This window comes from Pinus tabuliformis, chromosome 6 (assembly GCF_031772625.1).
Source record: "Pinus tabuliformis cultivar Carrire ecotype Pingquan chromosome 6, CPIR1, whole genome shotgun sequence".
Classification (NCBI taxonomy): Eukaryota; Viridiplantae; Streptophyta; class Pinopsida; order Pinales; family Pinaceae; genus Pinus; species Pinus tabuliformis.
In genome coordinates, this window is record NC_142292.1 from 96,583,713 (window position 1) to 96,600,403 (window position 16,691).

Below are 16,691 nucleotides of genomic sequence, written 5' to 3' on the forward strand. Positions count from 1 at the left end.
TATTAATAAATAAAAATTTATTATATATAATTTTAATAATAAATATAAATTATTATCCTATAATATCTATTATAAATTAAAATTTATATTTATTATATTGTAAATTATCAAAATATTCACAAAACAGAATCCAAGATATCCCGAGTAGATGATGTAGTCAAAATGCTTTTAAATTAGAAACCCAGTAACATAAATAGCAGTGTATCACAATAAATATGAGAGTTATATACCCAATAAATATATTTATATTAATTTCATCAAATAAGGCATCGTGTAAGTTGATATTTGTTTTGTTCTGTGTTTTTGTCGATTGCGATTTATATCGAGGAGCCCGTCCTTTGAATCTTCACATCTACTGTTCCAAAATTTACTGGTGATATAAAGGGAGACTATTCCGGGGAGGCTTACCTCAAATACATGGCCGCTTCCTTTTGAAAGAAGCATGGCCCCAATCTTTAATGAAACGCGACATATAATAACACACCACCAGCCTTAATGTTTGCTGTCATTATTGACTTGCGGTTAAAAACATTTAATACGACAAGATTGAGAGAGAAAGATGTCGATCCGACTCTATTTATATATCTGCTCTTCAACAACTACCAGTCCAGTTGGGTTCTGGGATTTGATATTTGGAGTAGAGAGAAAACTGCCCTTCAAATCCAGAGGTCAAAGTGTCTTACACAGTTCCTCTACCTGTCATTCTCCCCCCTCTGCAACTAATGATCTGGGTGGTGGTTGCTTCTGCTTTTGCTTTTGAATAGGCCCCCACAAATTCAAAAACAACAGGATTAAGATATGGTTTTCTCACTGTCATTTCACCAGCCTGTGTGCATTCAATCAATACACGTTTATTCATCAAAAGATTTTAAGATGCCCCTCATAATTATCACTGTGTATTTGATGCGCCTTCATTGTTCTTAAATGCAATCCATGACTGGCAGTCATATGATATATCCGTCAGATTGTTACATGGCCAGCACTGCTTCTGTATATTCCATGGCTGGATTTTGGTGAACTGAATTAATTGGAATCGGCATTTCAAGTTGACTGGTTTGATTTTAGATATATATATGCCCATTTGGGTTCTCGGAAGGAGAAAGGTATATTTCTCTTACAGTGGATATGATATGATATCAAATAGGTCAAGAAAATTCATCATATTTCTGAGGCCAAGGCAAAGGAAATGACAGGGTTTGAGCGAAGGATAGTGATTAAAATGACTCGGTAAATCTCTGAAAACATGCCTTTTGCTCCAACGATGGCACATGCTCGAGTCACTGCCCCTGCGGTCAAGTCCAGAAACCCAAGCAATTTCTTCTCATCAACGGGGCTTTCTCTCATGTTGGTGAGTCCAGGCCTTACTCTATATGTTCCCCCAGTATTTGCAGATATTTCCTATAAAAGGAAGCAACATGTCTTACAGGTCATATAACCTAAACCTAGATTATATAACCTAGATTATAATCCATGCCTTACAGATTATATAACCTAGATTATAATCCATATGTGAATGAGGTAGTTACCATTGTCTGATGTTATGTTTCTTCTTAATATAGTTCTAAAGTAAGTATACCTGCTTGCTTCTTAGTTGTTTTCCTTGTCTGTAAGAATGGTTATGGGTTGAATGAATGGAAGTCAGTTTCTTGTTTTTGTGTGTTTGGCTACATGTGCTTACTATCTTTTCAAATATCTATTAATTTTAAAGATGCAGCCATCATGTTAACAGCTTCTATTTACTGAGCCATATTGTTAACAGCTTTTATTTACTAAACCATATTGTTAACGGCCTTTCAAGTATGAGTTGATATTGAATATACATCTATTTACTAACACCTGCAGATTTTGATATCCATTTACTAACACCTACAAATTTTGATGTAACTGCAATAGTGATTTCAATATTATGCAGATCTCTATTTAACAAAAAATCTTATTCAAATAAGTTTTAAGAATCAAATAGGTATTCTTAAATAATTCCTTCTCCTCTAACTTCTTCTCTTAAATTTTCAAAGGTTAGTATTAGATTTTGAAACTTTTATCTCAATAGATCTATGCTGGTGTTAAATTCATGGATGTTAGCAAGGAGAGACCACAGAAATTAATCGTGAAGTCATTTCGGTGCAGCCTGGTGGTGGCGGTGGTGAAGGGCAAAACAGAAGTGGGCATGATGAGGATCAGGATTATGAGAGTAGCGAGAACATGGAAGGTGGATCTGGAGATGATATTGCAGACCTTGACCATCCTCGGAAGAAGCGTTACCACAGGCATACCCCTCAGCAAATCCAGGAAATGGAAGCGTAAGGAATTTAACTAATGTTTGCTCATCAATTATGGACTTGCTGTTAATTATGCTTATCCACCAAGGGAGGAAGGTGTTCATGGAATTTGGGTTTCTGCAGACTTTTCAAGGAATTCCCTCATCCAGATGAAAAGCAAAGGCAACAACTCAGCAAAAAATTGGGCCTTGCCCCTAGGCAAGTTAAATTCTGGTTTCAGAATCGTCGAACACAATTGAAAGTAAGTAACTAAAACTCTTATGCTTCGTCTACAATTAATCTGTGTTCACTTCATGTTACGTTATTCCAAAGTAAACAAGAAACATTTCAACCTTTTGTTTTTGGCTACAATGTCTGAATGAGAGGAAATCTTTGATGTTATTTGACAGTATAGTGTGTTTTTTTAAATTGTTTTCATAACAATCAAAACTTTAGCATATGTATTTTACAATAGTTTTGAATATGTAGTTTGTGGCATGCTATTTCATGGCTGTAATATTATACACCTTCCAATACATATTAAGATTCTTATACTAATGGACATTATAGAACCTTTTCTGTAAATCTAAAATAACTGTCTTCTTCCTCTTATCCAGAGTGGAGTTAACCTCTACTGCATTAATATGAAGAGTTTCTTGAACTCTGCTTTTGTCATGGTTATCCACTGGAACAGTTGCATGAAGAGTTTCATGAACTGCCCCTTTTCCATATGTATTCAGTTCAATTTCCGAGATGTGAAATTTGCGCTTAGTACAGCTATTGCCCTGTTAATACTTTCCTCCATTCTGATCTCTTCAGATCCTGGATTGTTAGTACACCTACCATTCTTTATGACATGATAGATATAATAAAGAAAAGGTAGTACTGCTTGTGCAATGTAGAACTGTGCTGAAGCATGGAATTGATTGTTAAAGCTGCTTCCATCTTTTTGCTCATTACAACCTGAAATGACTTAGATTTTGTAATTTTCTTTTTCTATATTCAAATAATATCTTTAAAATAAATTTCATTTATTTAGTATTCAATTTGTGTTTCAATATTAAAATTATAAATATATTTTTGTACTCCAGAAAATTGTTTTTTATTTTAATTAATGGAAAATTATATACTTTATTAAAATTAATATATATTCTAAATTAAAAATTTATATTTATATTTATATTTTATCTACATCATTAATATTAATATTTAGAAATTCTAAAATATTCACTTAATACTTCCTTTCAATATTTTTTTTTGTCCTTTCCATTTCTTTGTTTTCAGTGATCCAAGATCACATGCATTTCGTTATTAACTTTATTTTTTCTTCATTTATATTTTGTGCTTCTTTGTTTTTAGTGTGTCTCTTTTTGTTTTTAGTGTAGATGATCAGAAGTCAACTTGGATTAAATTAATATATTAAATGTGTTTGGCTTTAGTACTTCTGTTTCACATGCTTTCATTTCCTAAATTTTATCTTTTTCTTTTTCTTTTATTGTTTTTAATTTATTTATTTTTAACTTAAATAAATTTAAATGATAAATTAATTAATTTATATTTTAAATATTATTTTACATATTTTATTAAATTTATATATTAATATACTTTTTATATATATTGGTGATTAAAAAATTTTAATCTCAAAATTCATAATTCAGTATCTTAACATTCGAGCCTGCTGTAGCATCCTTATGGTCGAGCCTGCTTGCGCATCCTGAGTGATTGATCGATTGAGAGGAAGAAATCTGAAGTCCCTTCTAGCTCTTTGATTGAGGGGAAGAACTCATTTCAATTCGATCCAGCCATAGGCGGTAGCTTAAGCAGTCTCACAATCAATACTTCCAGAGCACAGTTGACGATAGCTTTCCTTCTGGCTGTACTTTCAGAGCACAGTTGAACAGCAAAGTGGAACGGACCTTGTGTAAGAGCGTTACGTAGCTCAGTTAGCTAGCGATATGAGTTCAGTGAGCGTAGCGATTATGGTAAGTAAGAGTTAGGAAGGGTAGTGAAAGTGGCAGTAGCAGTGATGGTGTTCCATTGATGTTTGACTTTGACGGGGTAGGTGCGCTACGAGGTATTGGACGGTTCTTTCTTGATAGCTTGTTCGTTACATTTACTTTTTCCTCTTTTAAATATTGTTTTTATTTTATTATATTAATTATTAATAAATTAATCTCACATTTTATTAGGATAATTATCCATAAATCCATTTCAAATTTTAATAAGTTTAATTAAAAATTACTTTAATTTATATTAAAATTTTAAAAATCAATTTTATATTATCTAAATTTACTTTTTCATTTTTAATTTTTTTTTTGCATTTTATCTAATATTTTTTTATATATTTGAAATGATATAATAATGTAAGCTGAATATGTATATGATGATGATGGTGGTGGTGGTTAATGTCCGCTGAGACCAAATAATGGTTTATCGGACCTAAAGAAACAAATTATCTATTTTGATTTAAGATTTTATCCTATACTCAAAAAGCTTGGAGATAAGCCTCCCGAGCTCACTATAATTTTGACATTGTAAAAGGCTAGGAAGGTCAGTATTGTAACAAAGATTGTGAAACTGAGATCTAATGTGGTTATACGCGGTGCACTCTAAGAGGAAGTGGTTTTCATCCTCGATGTTCCTATTCTCACATATATGGCAGATCCTTTCCGTCCATCGCGCTTTAGGAACTGCCCAACGACCTGTTTCACTATGGAGCTCATGAGAATTCGTTCTAATCTTTGCTATATTAATTTTCTTCTTTGAGCTAGTTAAAATAGAGAGATACTTTTGATCTTCTAGGGTGGGGTTGATGAACTTCTTATAATAACTTAATTTTCTTTTAGCCGCTAAATCTTTATCATACCACATTTTTTCTTTGAACTTAGAAGTAACAATATCTTTAATGTTATTTATGTTTTGCAATGCATCATTTTCGTTGATCTCCCAATAGTTTAACCAGACCCTTATGTCTTTATGCCACCCTCGATTGAGCCTTAGGTGGTTTTGGCTAGAATTTAAAGCTAATTTAGGAAATCTATGATCGTCTATGTTACTGATTTTGTGCTTGTACAACAGAAACCTAAGCATAGCTAGGCTCTCAATAGGTGAAAGACCTGCTTCTATAAGAAGAATAGGATAGGGTGTATTACTTTTAATTTTCAGGTTATAAGTTATAAAACGCTTATGGATTTGCTCAATCTTTCTCCATGATTCTCTGGAGATGCTGCAACCCCAAACCTCACAGCCATATAAGATAACAGGAGTGACTAAAGTTTCAAAGAGGAACTTCTTTTTATCCCACCTTACGAGGTTTTCTATTTGACAATTATTTTCAAGACCAAAGTAAGCTTTCCACCCCCCATTAATTCTTTTCTCAATGCTATGGTTCCAGTTGAGCTTGTGATGAATATCAATGCCTAGGTACTTGTAAGAATGCACTTCCTCCAAGTTATTATTGTCATACATAAAATTAGCGTAAGTGTCCTTCTTGGATTTGATAATCATAACTTTTGTTTTGTCAGTGTTAATAGTCATACCTATGGTAGAGCACAAATCCATAAGAAGCTTGAGTTGCTTATTAAGATCAGATGGGCACCTTGCCAAAAGAACAATATCGTCAGCATAAAGAAGAAGGATGACGACTATCCCAGCTAAGATTGTGCCATCACATCCTGCTTCCTCTAAATAGCCTTTGAGCTTATCGATGTAAATGCCAAATAGGGTAGGGGAGAGGGGGCAACCTTGTTTAACTCCGATGTTACACTTAATATCTTTCGACCACCCTTCATTGCTCTTTAGCTTGGCAATTACATTCTCGTATAACCTTATAGCGGCAGCTCTCAACTCGAGAGGAACCTTTAGCTCTTCTAATCTATTCCAAAGGTTGTATCTAGGAACCGTATCGAAAGCCTTTATATAGTCCACAAAGCAACAAACTAAATTGGATTTATCATTACGACATTCCTCCGCAATGATCCTAAGCGTAACAAGGTGGTCTGTTGTTGAGTGATGCCTTCTGAAACCTGCTTGGCCTTTAGCCCGCTTACCTTCACTTTCAAGCCATATGCTTAACTTCTTTTCCAAAATACTACCATATAACTTGGCTAAGAGAGGGCTAATCATAATTGTTCGATAATTAGAGGGGTTATTTGTATCCCCACTTTTAAAAATAGGGATAACGAGGCTCTCAGTCCAAGGTTTAGGGAACCCTTGCTTGACTGCTTGATTGAAAAGCTTGTGGATGTGGGGGATGAGGACAGGACCTCCAATTTTTAAGATTTCCACTTGGTAACCTTCAATGTCCTTAGCTTTCCCATTAGCGAGGCGATTAACCCCAAACTTAATGTCTTCTAAAGAGAAAACTTCTTTCGTTGTGAGAAAGGTTTCCAAATTATATACATTATTTAAAAAAAATAAATTAAAAACATTTTTATCAACTTTGACCTTATATTAGTTCAAATTACACACTCATGTCATCTGTTTTAGTTTTCTGTATATACCTTATCCATTTTTTAAAATAATTTTGATAAATTTATACATTACTTTTTCTTTCCTTTGTATTTTTTTTAAAATAGTTTATAACTTTTAGTTGTGGTTGTCTGTATTTACCTTATATATTTTTTAAAATACTTGTGATCAATTTATACATATACTAAACATGATTTATTTGTTTATTCTTTTGTAAAAATTTTAAGATAGTTTAATTTGAAATTAAGAGATATAATTTTTTTAATAAGATTATATTCTTAGAATTTTAAAAAATCCTCAAAGCATGCTAATTATATAAATTTCCCAAAAATTTAAACTAGAAAATTTAAAAATTTATTTGGATAAAAATGGTTTGTCATTCTTACCAGAGTTTCTTTCTTACTCTATTAGCTGGTTAAGAAAACATTATTTTTAAATCTGACGATATAGATGTCTTTCATTCATCATTACTGTCACAGTTTCTGTAGGTATCGTTCTGTTCCCTGGTCAAAAAAACAAAAAAGCATCGTCATCTAGCGTTCTGAAAAAACCAAACATTTATTTCTTTCTGCCACTGTCACAGTTTGTCTTATGGAATGTGTCAGGTGCACTGTCCCACCTTACTTAAATGCACATACCAAATTCCAGCATGCAGGCTGCACTGAGAAAAAAAGGTCTCTGCCATCTGCAAATACCAAGTATTCAAACTCTCTACCCAGTACGTACAGGGCTCTTGCTTGCCAAGTTACAACAAATACTTCAACATACTAGTAACATCTCAGTTGATTAAACCTCCATTTTAACTTTACATCAAATAGCAATGGATTCTTCTTAAGGTGGGCAGTTATTAGATTACACCGTTAGAAAGCAACTACAGAAGTCAGAAGTCAAAGCTGGTTGCGTTTTTTTTTAAACAGTGGGCATAACAGTTAAAGCTGGTTGCTACAAGATAATCCTGTTGTTTCATTATTGTGAGTTTGAATTTTTTTTGGTTTAAAACTTGTTTTGAATGGTTTAAACTTTAAACCATAGTTACTAAATTCCAATTTTTTATGTTATCAAATTCGAATTCTAGTTTGAATTAGATAAATTCCAATTTTTTATGGTTTAAAACAGGTTTTGCATAGTTTAAATTATAGTTTTCATGGTTTAAAACAGGTTTTGAATAGTTTAAATTATAGTTTTCAAATTCGAATTTCTAGTTTGAATTAGATTCGATACCAAATAAATTCAGCTCCATAAAATTTAATGAAGAAATTTTTTTGAAAATACTTAATATTTTTTTTTTTTTTTTCATTTTTCTATATCAATTGCAAATTTACCATTCTTTACCATATTTTAAAATGGAATTTAGTGTTTTTACAAATTTTTAATATTCACTATACCTTTTGTTATAACTTCTTTTAATATAAAAAATTACTATTTTTCATTATTTTAATATAAAACTTTTGGTTAATCTAACTAACTGGAATAACCTAACTATAATGCTGAACTCATGGAATCAGCAAATTTACGAATTTGTTTTGGCTAATACTGTTAAACTTGGTGGTAATTATGGTTTAAATGAATGTAAAAATTCATCTAAAATTTATAAATATTTAAATTATGAAAAGCCTATAATTCAAATTTGTCCTTCTGACTAATAATACAGAACTTAATACAATTTAATCCAAACCAGTCCAGCCAAATTTCAAATAAATTTATATGCCCATTATACATTTATATCCCAAGTTTTCCTATACTTGGTTGTTTATATGGTGCAGTTTTACTTACTATCGGCTGTTGTTTCTATATTATAGCCAGAAATTTTGATATTACTAACTTCAAAACAAATTTTTTCAAATCCTCAGGCTACTCAAGAACGACATGAAAACTCGCTGTTGAGGCAAGAAATCGAACAGCTTCGATCAGAGAATGTGTCCCTCAGAGAATCACTAAGAAATCCAATCTGTTCAATCTGTGGAGGACGAGGACTTAGTGGGGATATCATGTCATTCGATGAGCAGCAGCTACGGCATGAGAATGCTCGCCTGAAAGATGAGGTCCATATCATTCTTGAATTACCTAACCTGCCGGTTTGAAAAGAAGTATAGTATAATTATTTATTTTAGATGTGTTTGTGTTATTTGGATTTAAATTTTGAATCTCATAATTTACATAATATTTCAAAAAAGGATGATTTTTTTGGAAGAAGCTCATATATATCATTATCATTACATCATCATTACATCATAGTTGCAACAGATTACAACATATCGTGTACCAACAGCTAATGGAACCTGGGTAGGGAGGTTATTTACATAATATTTCAAAAAAGGATGATTTTTTGGAAGAAGCTCATATATATCATTATCATTACATCATAGTTGCAACAGATTACAACATATCGTGTACCAACAGCTAATGGAACCTGGGTAGGGAGGTTATTGATGAACTAGGGACCATCAGGAATATCATCCCCTTACATTTACTTCATATTTCATAATACAAGGAAGCTGATCCTAAATTAAATTTAACTTAATTATTAAATCAATTATTATGTTATTAAAAATTTGTTTGAGCTATTTAAATTTAAACTTTGAATTTCATAATTTACATAATACTTCATAACACAGAGAAACCTAACCCTAAAGATGCAGGTGCAGGAAGATGCAGTACTAACTAATTATTTCTGACAGTGCAGCTGGACAAGGTTTGTGCTTTGGTGGAGAAGCTGTCCGGTCGACCAAATTCATCCATAGCACCTGCCTCCAATTCTTCGCTGGACCTCACAGTGGGCTTAAGTGGACTGCATTCGCCTGCCATGAATAGTGTTAACCAGCGTGCTATGGTGCTGATGGGTATAGAAAGATCTAAAGTTACAGAACTAGCATTAGCTGCCATGGATGAGCTGATGAAAATGAGTCAAACTGAGGAACCTCTGTGGGTGAAAAACCCCGAAGCAGGCATGGAAACTTTGGACCATGAAGAATACTCACGAGAATTTCCAAGGCTTATCGGACCAAAACCGATCGGTCACAAGACTGAAGCTACCAGGCATACAGACATAGTGGTCATGAAGAGCTCCACGATAGTTGACACACTTATCAATGCTGTATGTATACCTTGACCTCCTCCCTACTCAGTTTTTTCTCCTCGTAATTCGGTATTCTCCTCGTAATTCGGTACACTGACAGGATAGTTCATAAATATTTTATTGGTACACTGAGAAGGTTGAACTTATGCGTGAGGAATGGTAGTTGATGAATATTGTCATTAATGAGGGCAGGCGGTATTAATATTAAAGTAAAAAATAATATCTTTTGTCGCTGCTTTCTTCAGCTTTCTTTTTGTCTCGTTATTGGGTACACTGACCGGCTTTATCTATGAGAATGGTAGTTCATAATGTTGTTTGACTGAGACTGCAAGTGACATAATCTCGAGTATTTTACTGAAATAATAGCATATAGGTTTAAGATACACCAACTGCTATATTCACTGATCCTATATGCCTTCGGTTAATTCCTTTACATGTTAGGCAAGTGTGACATACCATATATACGGTTGCAGCCATATCTAACTCCTTTACATACCAGGCTTAAGTGTGATATATTATAAATATGATGGCAGCGATATGAATTAAGTGGCCGAGGCTATATTCGACTGTCTTTTATATTATTTCTGAACTCTTTTAGATATAAGGTTTCAGTGTGATGTACTATAATTATATAAATTATACTATAATTATATAAGTTTTATAAGTTAATTAGATTTATATTAGGCTGTTGGAAGGAATGATTAAAATTTTTTTTACTCATATTTAATTTTAATAAGTAATGTAACAAAGTTTGATATAATAATTTCAAATCTCGTTATTGAGAATGAATAATTTATTGAAAAAGTTAATATATATATTTTTCAAATCAAATTCAATCTATATATTTCTCATATAGAATTTAATAATATAGGATGATAGAGCTAACCATTATAATTATAGTAACATAAATTTAATGTAAAACCCTCCAATTTAATTTATTTGCTTATCAATTTTTTCAGATAATACTGATCATGAAAACCCAACATTTATTTGTCCCACTTATTATGCTCATAAGCATGTATATTTGGGAAAAAGATTTCAAGAATTTTAATTTAATCATCAATAATTATTAGGTGCATATTAGGGATTTAACCTCCAAAAATTATTGTAGAATATTCTTACTAGTATACACAGATTAAAGATTGAGATTTATTCTCCAAAGTAGTTATGTCTTTTTTTTCTTGTTTAATTAAATTGAATAATTAAAAAAAATGTCCTCCCATCTGAACTGAGTTATGATTTCCAGATAATGTAGTATTAATAAGTCATGGTATTAGTCCATTATATTATAACAAAATCTATTTTCATATTAAAAATAACCAATAATAAATTTCTATAAATAAAAATCTTGTTCTATATTTTAAATAAATATAAATGTTTAATATTTATTACCGATCAAAAAAATATAAATATTTATGAAACATTTAATTTATGTAATTAGAGTAATTATAACTGTATTATAATTACATATAAAAACACAATACATATCTTCTCCTATACAAAATAAAAATTTATCAAAATTTAAATTGAGAAAAGTATATCCTATTCTGACTCACTGCATTTTCCTTTCTGCTGTTATTTGCAGAACCGGTGGATGGAAACATTTCCATGCATAATATCAAGGGCTACTACGGTGGATGTGATTTCCAACGGTGTGGGTGGCACTAGGAATGGAGCGCTACAATTGGTATGATTACCTATTCTCTAACATTTTGTTTAACAGAAGCCAAAGTATTAATACTAAACCAGCCCAAATTACAAATAACTACTTGTAAACTAAAATACTAAAGATAAACCAGAGCTTGACAAACAAAAACTGTATATATGATGACCTTACATTCATATTTACAAGCCACTACCCACTGTACAGCACTTCTTTTTCCTTCTCTGTGATGTTGCTGCTTATATGCCTTTATATACGTACAAGAATGTTCATAGCTTGTCTTTATATGTGCAGATGTATGCTGAGTTACAAGTTCTATCACCTCTTCTTCCAACACGGGAGATTTATTTCGTCAGATTTAGCAAGCAGCATGCTGATGGCCTGTGGGGAGTAGTGGATGTATCTGTTGACAGCTTATTGGACAATCCAGATCCATCTTTAACTAAATGCAGGAAACGCCCATCTGGTTGTCTGTTGCGAGATATGCCTAATAACCGCTCCAAGGTTTATATCACATCTTTGCATCTATGTATTTGTCTAATCGTTTTGAAAATATTAATGAATTTGATGGATAGAGTCATTTTAAACAATTAACTTCGTTTATCTCTCACATCTTATAATATTCTTAAAATATTAATGAATTTGACAAATAAGAGCTGGATCAAATAATTAACTTTGTTGATCCAATATGCAATCCAATTTAATATTGCAATTTAAATTTAGTTTATATATTATATAAATAATAATCTATGAATGTGGTTCAATGATTAAGTAAAGACCCACAAATCTAACAGTCCAGTTCTAGACCAGACTGAGGCCACTTTTTTCTTTCAAACAATAACCTACATAACTAAATTTATCCAACTCTATTGTAATATGCAATCAGGTGACATGGGTGGAGCATTTGGAGTATGATAATGTTGGAGTGCACAGGATTTTTCGTTCTATAATAAGCAGTGGAATGGCATTTGGAGCTCAACGTTGGGTTGCAACTCTGCAGCGCCAATGTCAAAGGATTGCCTTTCTTATGTCAACAAACGGTCCTACGGGAGATCTTGCAGGTAAGTTTTATTTATGTTTGTACATGAATAACTGGTTTACATTTATTTGGTGTTAGCATTCTTTTAGATTACTACTGACGCGGAGCCTGTGTGTTTTTTCCCTTTTAATTTGCTAATAATAGCTGTTCCAACACCCAGCGGACGCCGAAGCCTTATGAAACTTGCAGAACGTATGACAAATAAGTTTTGTAGTGGAGTGAGTGCATCGAGTAGGCATACATGGACTAAGCTATCTCAGGGAACTGGCGACGATGATGTCCGGGTGATGTCAAGAAAGAACGTGGACGATCCTGGAGAGCCTCCCGGAGTAGTTCTGAGTGCAGCAACATCTCTCTGGCTTCCAGTTTCTCCAACCCGCTTATTTGACTTCTTAAGAGACCAGAGTTTTAGAAACGAGGTATGACTGTGACGACCTTTTTTATCCTTAAGAACATTTTTATCGTTAATTTGTATCATTGAATATGAACACCCTAGGGCCTGAATGGTATTGCATCTACATCATTATAACCCTGAAATTTAGAGAGATAAAAATCAAATTAGGTAAACTTCCTGAATTTTGATACCGAAGAAATATGTTCATTAAAGAATTGACAATGCGTTTTAATGGACTCTCTGATCATTCTTGTCACTGGTCTCTAAAGTAGGTTGTCTTAAATAAGCTCCGATCATTGTCATTTAACGACGCGTTATCAATGTGCAGGATATTTCTTAGATAAAGTTTAATAGTTTCAATATGTAGGGACTCTTTAAAGTTTAGAATGTTATTTAATGAATGGTAGATGTTTAGTAATCAATATCATTGTGCTAAAGTTTTAGGGATAGGTGCTTTTTTGGTGTGGGACTTCTCAATGTGGAGGAGCTTTTTTTGGATAAAGTTTAAGAATTTTAGCATGTAGGGAATTTTGAAGGAAAGTTTAGAACGTTATTTAAGGAATAGTCTATGTTCAGTGATGACGAGATTTTACAAATAAATGTTTCTTGGTACAAAGATATTAACTGTATCCAATTGTATCCCATTTTATTAGTTAAAAGAATAATACAAATCAACAAAATAAAAATACTATAATTAAAGAAAATAAATAATTATAACTTGTAAATTGCTAACATTGTTATGTGCTTTCATATTAGTCAAAACAAGCTTTGTAATTTCACGTACGAGTGCTTGTCAACTTCTTCGTTAGCTCCTGGAGTGTTGGTAGTAGTGCCACATAATAGTGGTTTGACCTAAATAATCCTCACCTTCCGAAAAGTCGAGCGCCAAAAATTTTTGGTCTACTAAGAATGGATGATTAAAAAAATGGTCCTTGATTTTTGTGAATCAGATTTTATTCAAGGAAAATTAAAATATTGGTAAAAGTATTTTTTATTTATTTTTACTTAATGAAAATTTAAGTAAAACACTATCATCTTTATCCAGTTACCAAATTCTTCGAATCAAAAGACCCATTTATAATTACAAAGTCAATAGTTACTTTCTAGGTAGGATCTCCCATTCAAAGAATTTGCAGTTGCAAAGTACAAAGTCGATGCTTACCTTGCAGATAGAATCTCCATTCAAGGAATATGCAATAGGACAAAGCGCAGGAGGTACCAATGTTATTGCGAGTATCTAGGTCAAACAACATTAATATTTAAAAAATTTAAAAACAGCCTGCCATCTTGATACTCGAGAAACTTTACTCGGAAAGTCCATATCCTGAATATAATCTAATCATATTTAAATATCTATTAGGAAGAGCATACCTAAAAGATAGAGATACATCTGTTGTAGGGATTTAATTCTCTATAGTTCAAAGTATATAAATCTAAAATAGTCTAGTCTCCTGCTTAGGTTAGCTCCAAAACCAACGTACACAACATGATAGACAGGATGACCTTATTCCGGGTACCACTGCACAGATCAGTAATTGAACTTTGAGTTTCATACCCATTTATAGAGGTTGAGTTTGAGTTCAAGTAACTGAAATTAGAGTTTGATATGTGTTTTGATTTTATATATGATATTGTAATTTGTTGAAGTATATAATTTTTATTTGTGTTATGTATTATTATTAGTTTAAGAAAGAATGTGTTGTTATTTAATATTTGTTTAGATTTAGAGGTAGTTAGTTTAAATATGTTTTTTGAATTTCTATTTCAATTATGAGGTCAAGTAATTGAAATTAAACTTTGATATGTATGTTGATTTTATATATGATATTATGATTTGTTGAAGCATATAATTCTTATTTGTGTTATGTATTATTATTAGTTTAAGAAAGAATGTGTGTTATAATTTAATATTTGGTTAGATTTAATTGGTTTAAGTGGTATTCTCTTATTAAATATGTATCAAAATTGTTATATAGTAAAGTTAATTGTGCGACTTAAATATATTTTATGAACTTCTAATTCAATTATAATGAAGTTTGAATCAAGTAATTGAAATTAGAAATTGGAAATTGACATATGTTTTGATTTTATATATAAAATTGTAATTTGTTGAAGTATATAATTCTTATTTGTGTTATATATTATTATTAATTCTTATTTGTGTTATATATTATTATTAATTTAAGAAAGAGTATGTATTATTATTTTATATTTAGTTATGTGTTCTATAATTTTAGTGATTAAATTATAGGAATTTAATTGATTTAAGTGATATTCTCCTATTAAATATTTACTAAAATTATTATATAATTAAGTTAATTGTGCGAGCTAAATATGTTTTCTGAACTTCTAATTCTGTTATAATGAATATATTTATATGTAAATATTTTTTTTTAATGCATTTCCGATTCAATTATGCTAATTGCAGTCCTTAGTTTAAATCCTTTGTATTTGAATAAACCACAAACTCATTATAATGGTTCGTGTAAAATCCATTTCTTTCTTCCAATTTTCTTTGGTAATAGGGTTGCGCAGTTCATTCTCTTATGTCAAGATATGGCATAATATTAATCCATATTATTGCTGACACAGTGGATAATTTGTATTTAAACGCAGTGGGATATACTGTCCAATGGAGGCCCAATAGAAGAAGTAACTCACATATCCAACGGAAAGGATCGTGGCAACAGAGTTTCTGTTCTTAGTGTGAGTTTCTCCCACATACAAAGTTTGCCACCTTTCATCTGCATGCAAGAAAAATATCCTCAATAGTAAAATAACTACTATTAAAACAAACTTTCAATAAAACCATGTTCTAACTTGTGATAATATTGCTTGTTTTCAGGCCAAAAACTCTAGTCAGAGCAACACGTTAATCTTGCAAGAAAGCTGTGCAGATACGTACGGATCGATGGTGGTTTATGCTCCAGTGGAAATCTCAGCAATTCATCAAGTTATGAACGGCAATGACTCAATTAATGTCGCTCTCCTTCCTTCGGGTTTTGTCATTCTTCCAGAGGGACCACCTGAGAGCCGATCAGTAATTGACAATCGACAAGTCGAAGGATCGATCCTGACCATTGCATTTCAGATACTTGTTAACGATCTCCCATCGGCAAAGCTGACGCTGGAGTCTGTTGAGACTGTCAACAATCTCATTTCATGCACTGCACAGAGAATCAAAGCTGCTCTACAAAAAGTCGAGGATGTTTGATGTTCAGAGATCGGTCGCAAGCTAACTTAAATATCTCTTCAATTATTTTTTTACCAAAACAATAAATATTATTTATCAGTGTTGATCAACACCACCATTTTATTCTCGAGTTTTGGGATTGTATATTATCAGTATGAAAGTGTGAGTGCAATTTGATAACCGACTATAGGGATGAAAGGAAAACTGCATCGAAATCCACACGAAGCAATGAAACCTGCACCATTTTTTTATGGTTGGCAGACCTGTAAATCTCCAAGCATGCAATTGGAATTAATATTCCTGCTTGACCGCTGTAACTCTCTTTGTTTTGATATAGCAGAAACATATTACAGTAGCATAACATGGTACTATAATTCACTTTAAAACGAATCTGAGGGCCCATTTGCATGTAAGATCCAGTGGATGTAAACAATGCTTTGGTAAATGTTAATTAGTTTGAAACGATAAAATATATTATTTTTACCAAGGATTCAGAATCTAATCTCAGTAAATATTTTATGGTATCTCATTTCTAATAGATATTAAATGTTTCATAAGTTTTAATTTTTATATACTTTATCAAATTTTTAAAATTAAA

The 16,691-nt window shown here is 31.9% G+C and overlaps 1 protein-coding gene across 1 annotated transcript; it reads left to right on the forward strand.

The window, feature by feature from the left end:
- Nucleotides 1-623: 623 nt before the first annotated feature.
- Nucleotides 624-16,454, forward strand: LOC149257436 (homeobox-leucine zipper protein HDG1-like). Its single transcript, XM_089414295.1, has 11 exons — nt 624-1,348; nt 2,128-2,300; nt 2,403-2,520; nt 8,579-8,770; nt 9,412-9,822; nt 11,390-11,491; nt 11,762-11,971; nt 12,354-12,528; nt 12,651-12,925; nt 15,517-15,606; nt 15,746-16,454. The coding sequence occupies exons 1-11, from the start codon at nt 1,244-1,246 to the stop codon at nt 16,112-16,114; spliced, it is 2,220 nt and encodes a 739-aa protein (XP_089270421.1). The 5' UTR covers nt 624-1,243; the 3' UTR covers nt 16,115-16,454.
- The last annotated feature ends 237 nt before the right edge of the window (nt 16,455-16,691 follow it).

What these genes read in the sequence shown, in the direction of transcription:
- LOC149257436 (XM_089414295.1), top strand. Translation starts at nt 1,244, where the DNA reads ATGCCTTTTGCTCCAACGATGGCACATGCTCGAGTCACTGCCCCTGCG. An exon ending in TTGACACACTTATCAATGCT is followed by an intron (nt 9,823 to 11,389) that starts GTATGTATACCT and finishes TGTTATTTGCAG; the next exon opens with AACCGGTGGATGGAAACATT. An exon ending in TGCCTAATAACCGCTCCAAG is followed by an intron (nt 11,972 to 12,353) that starts GTTTATATCACA and finishes ATATGCAATCAG; the next exon opens with GTGACATGGGTGGAGCATTT.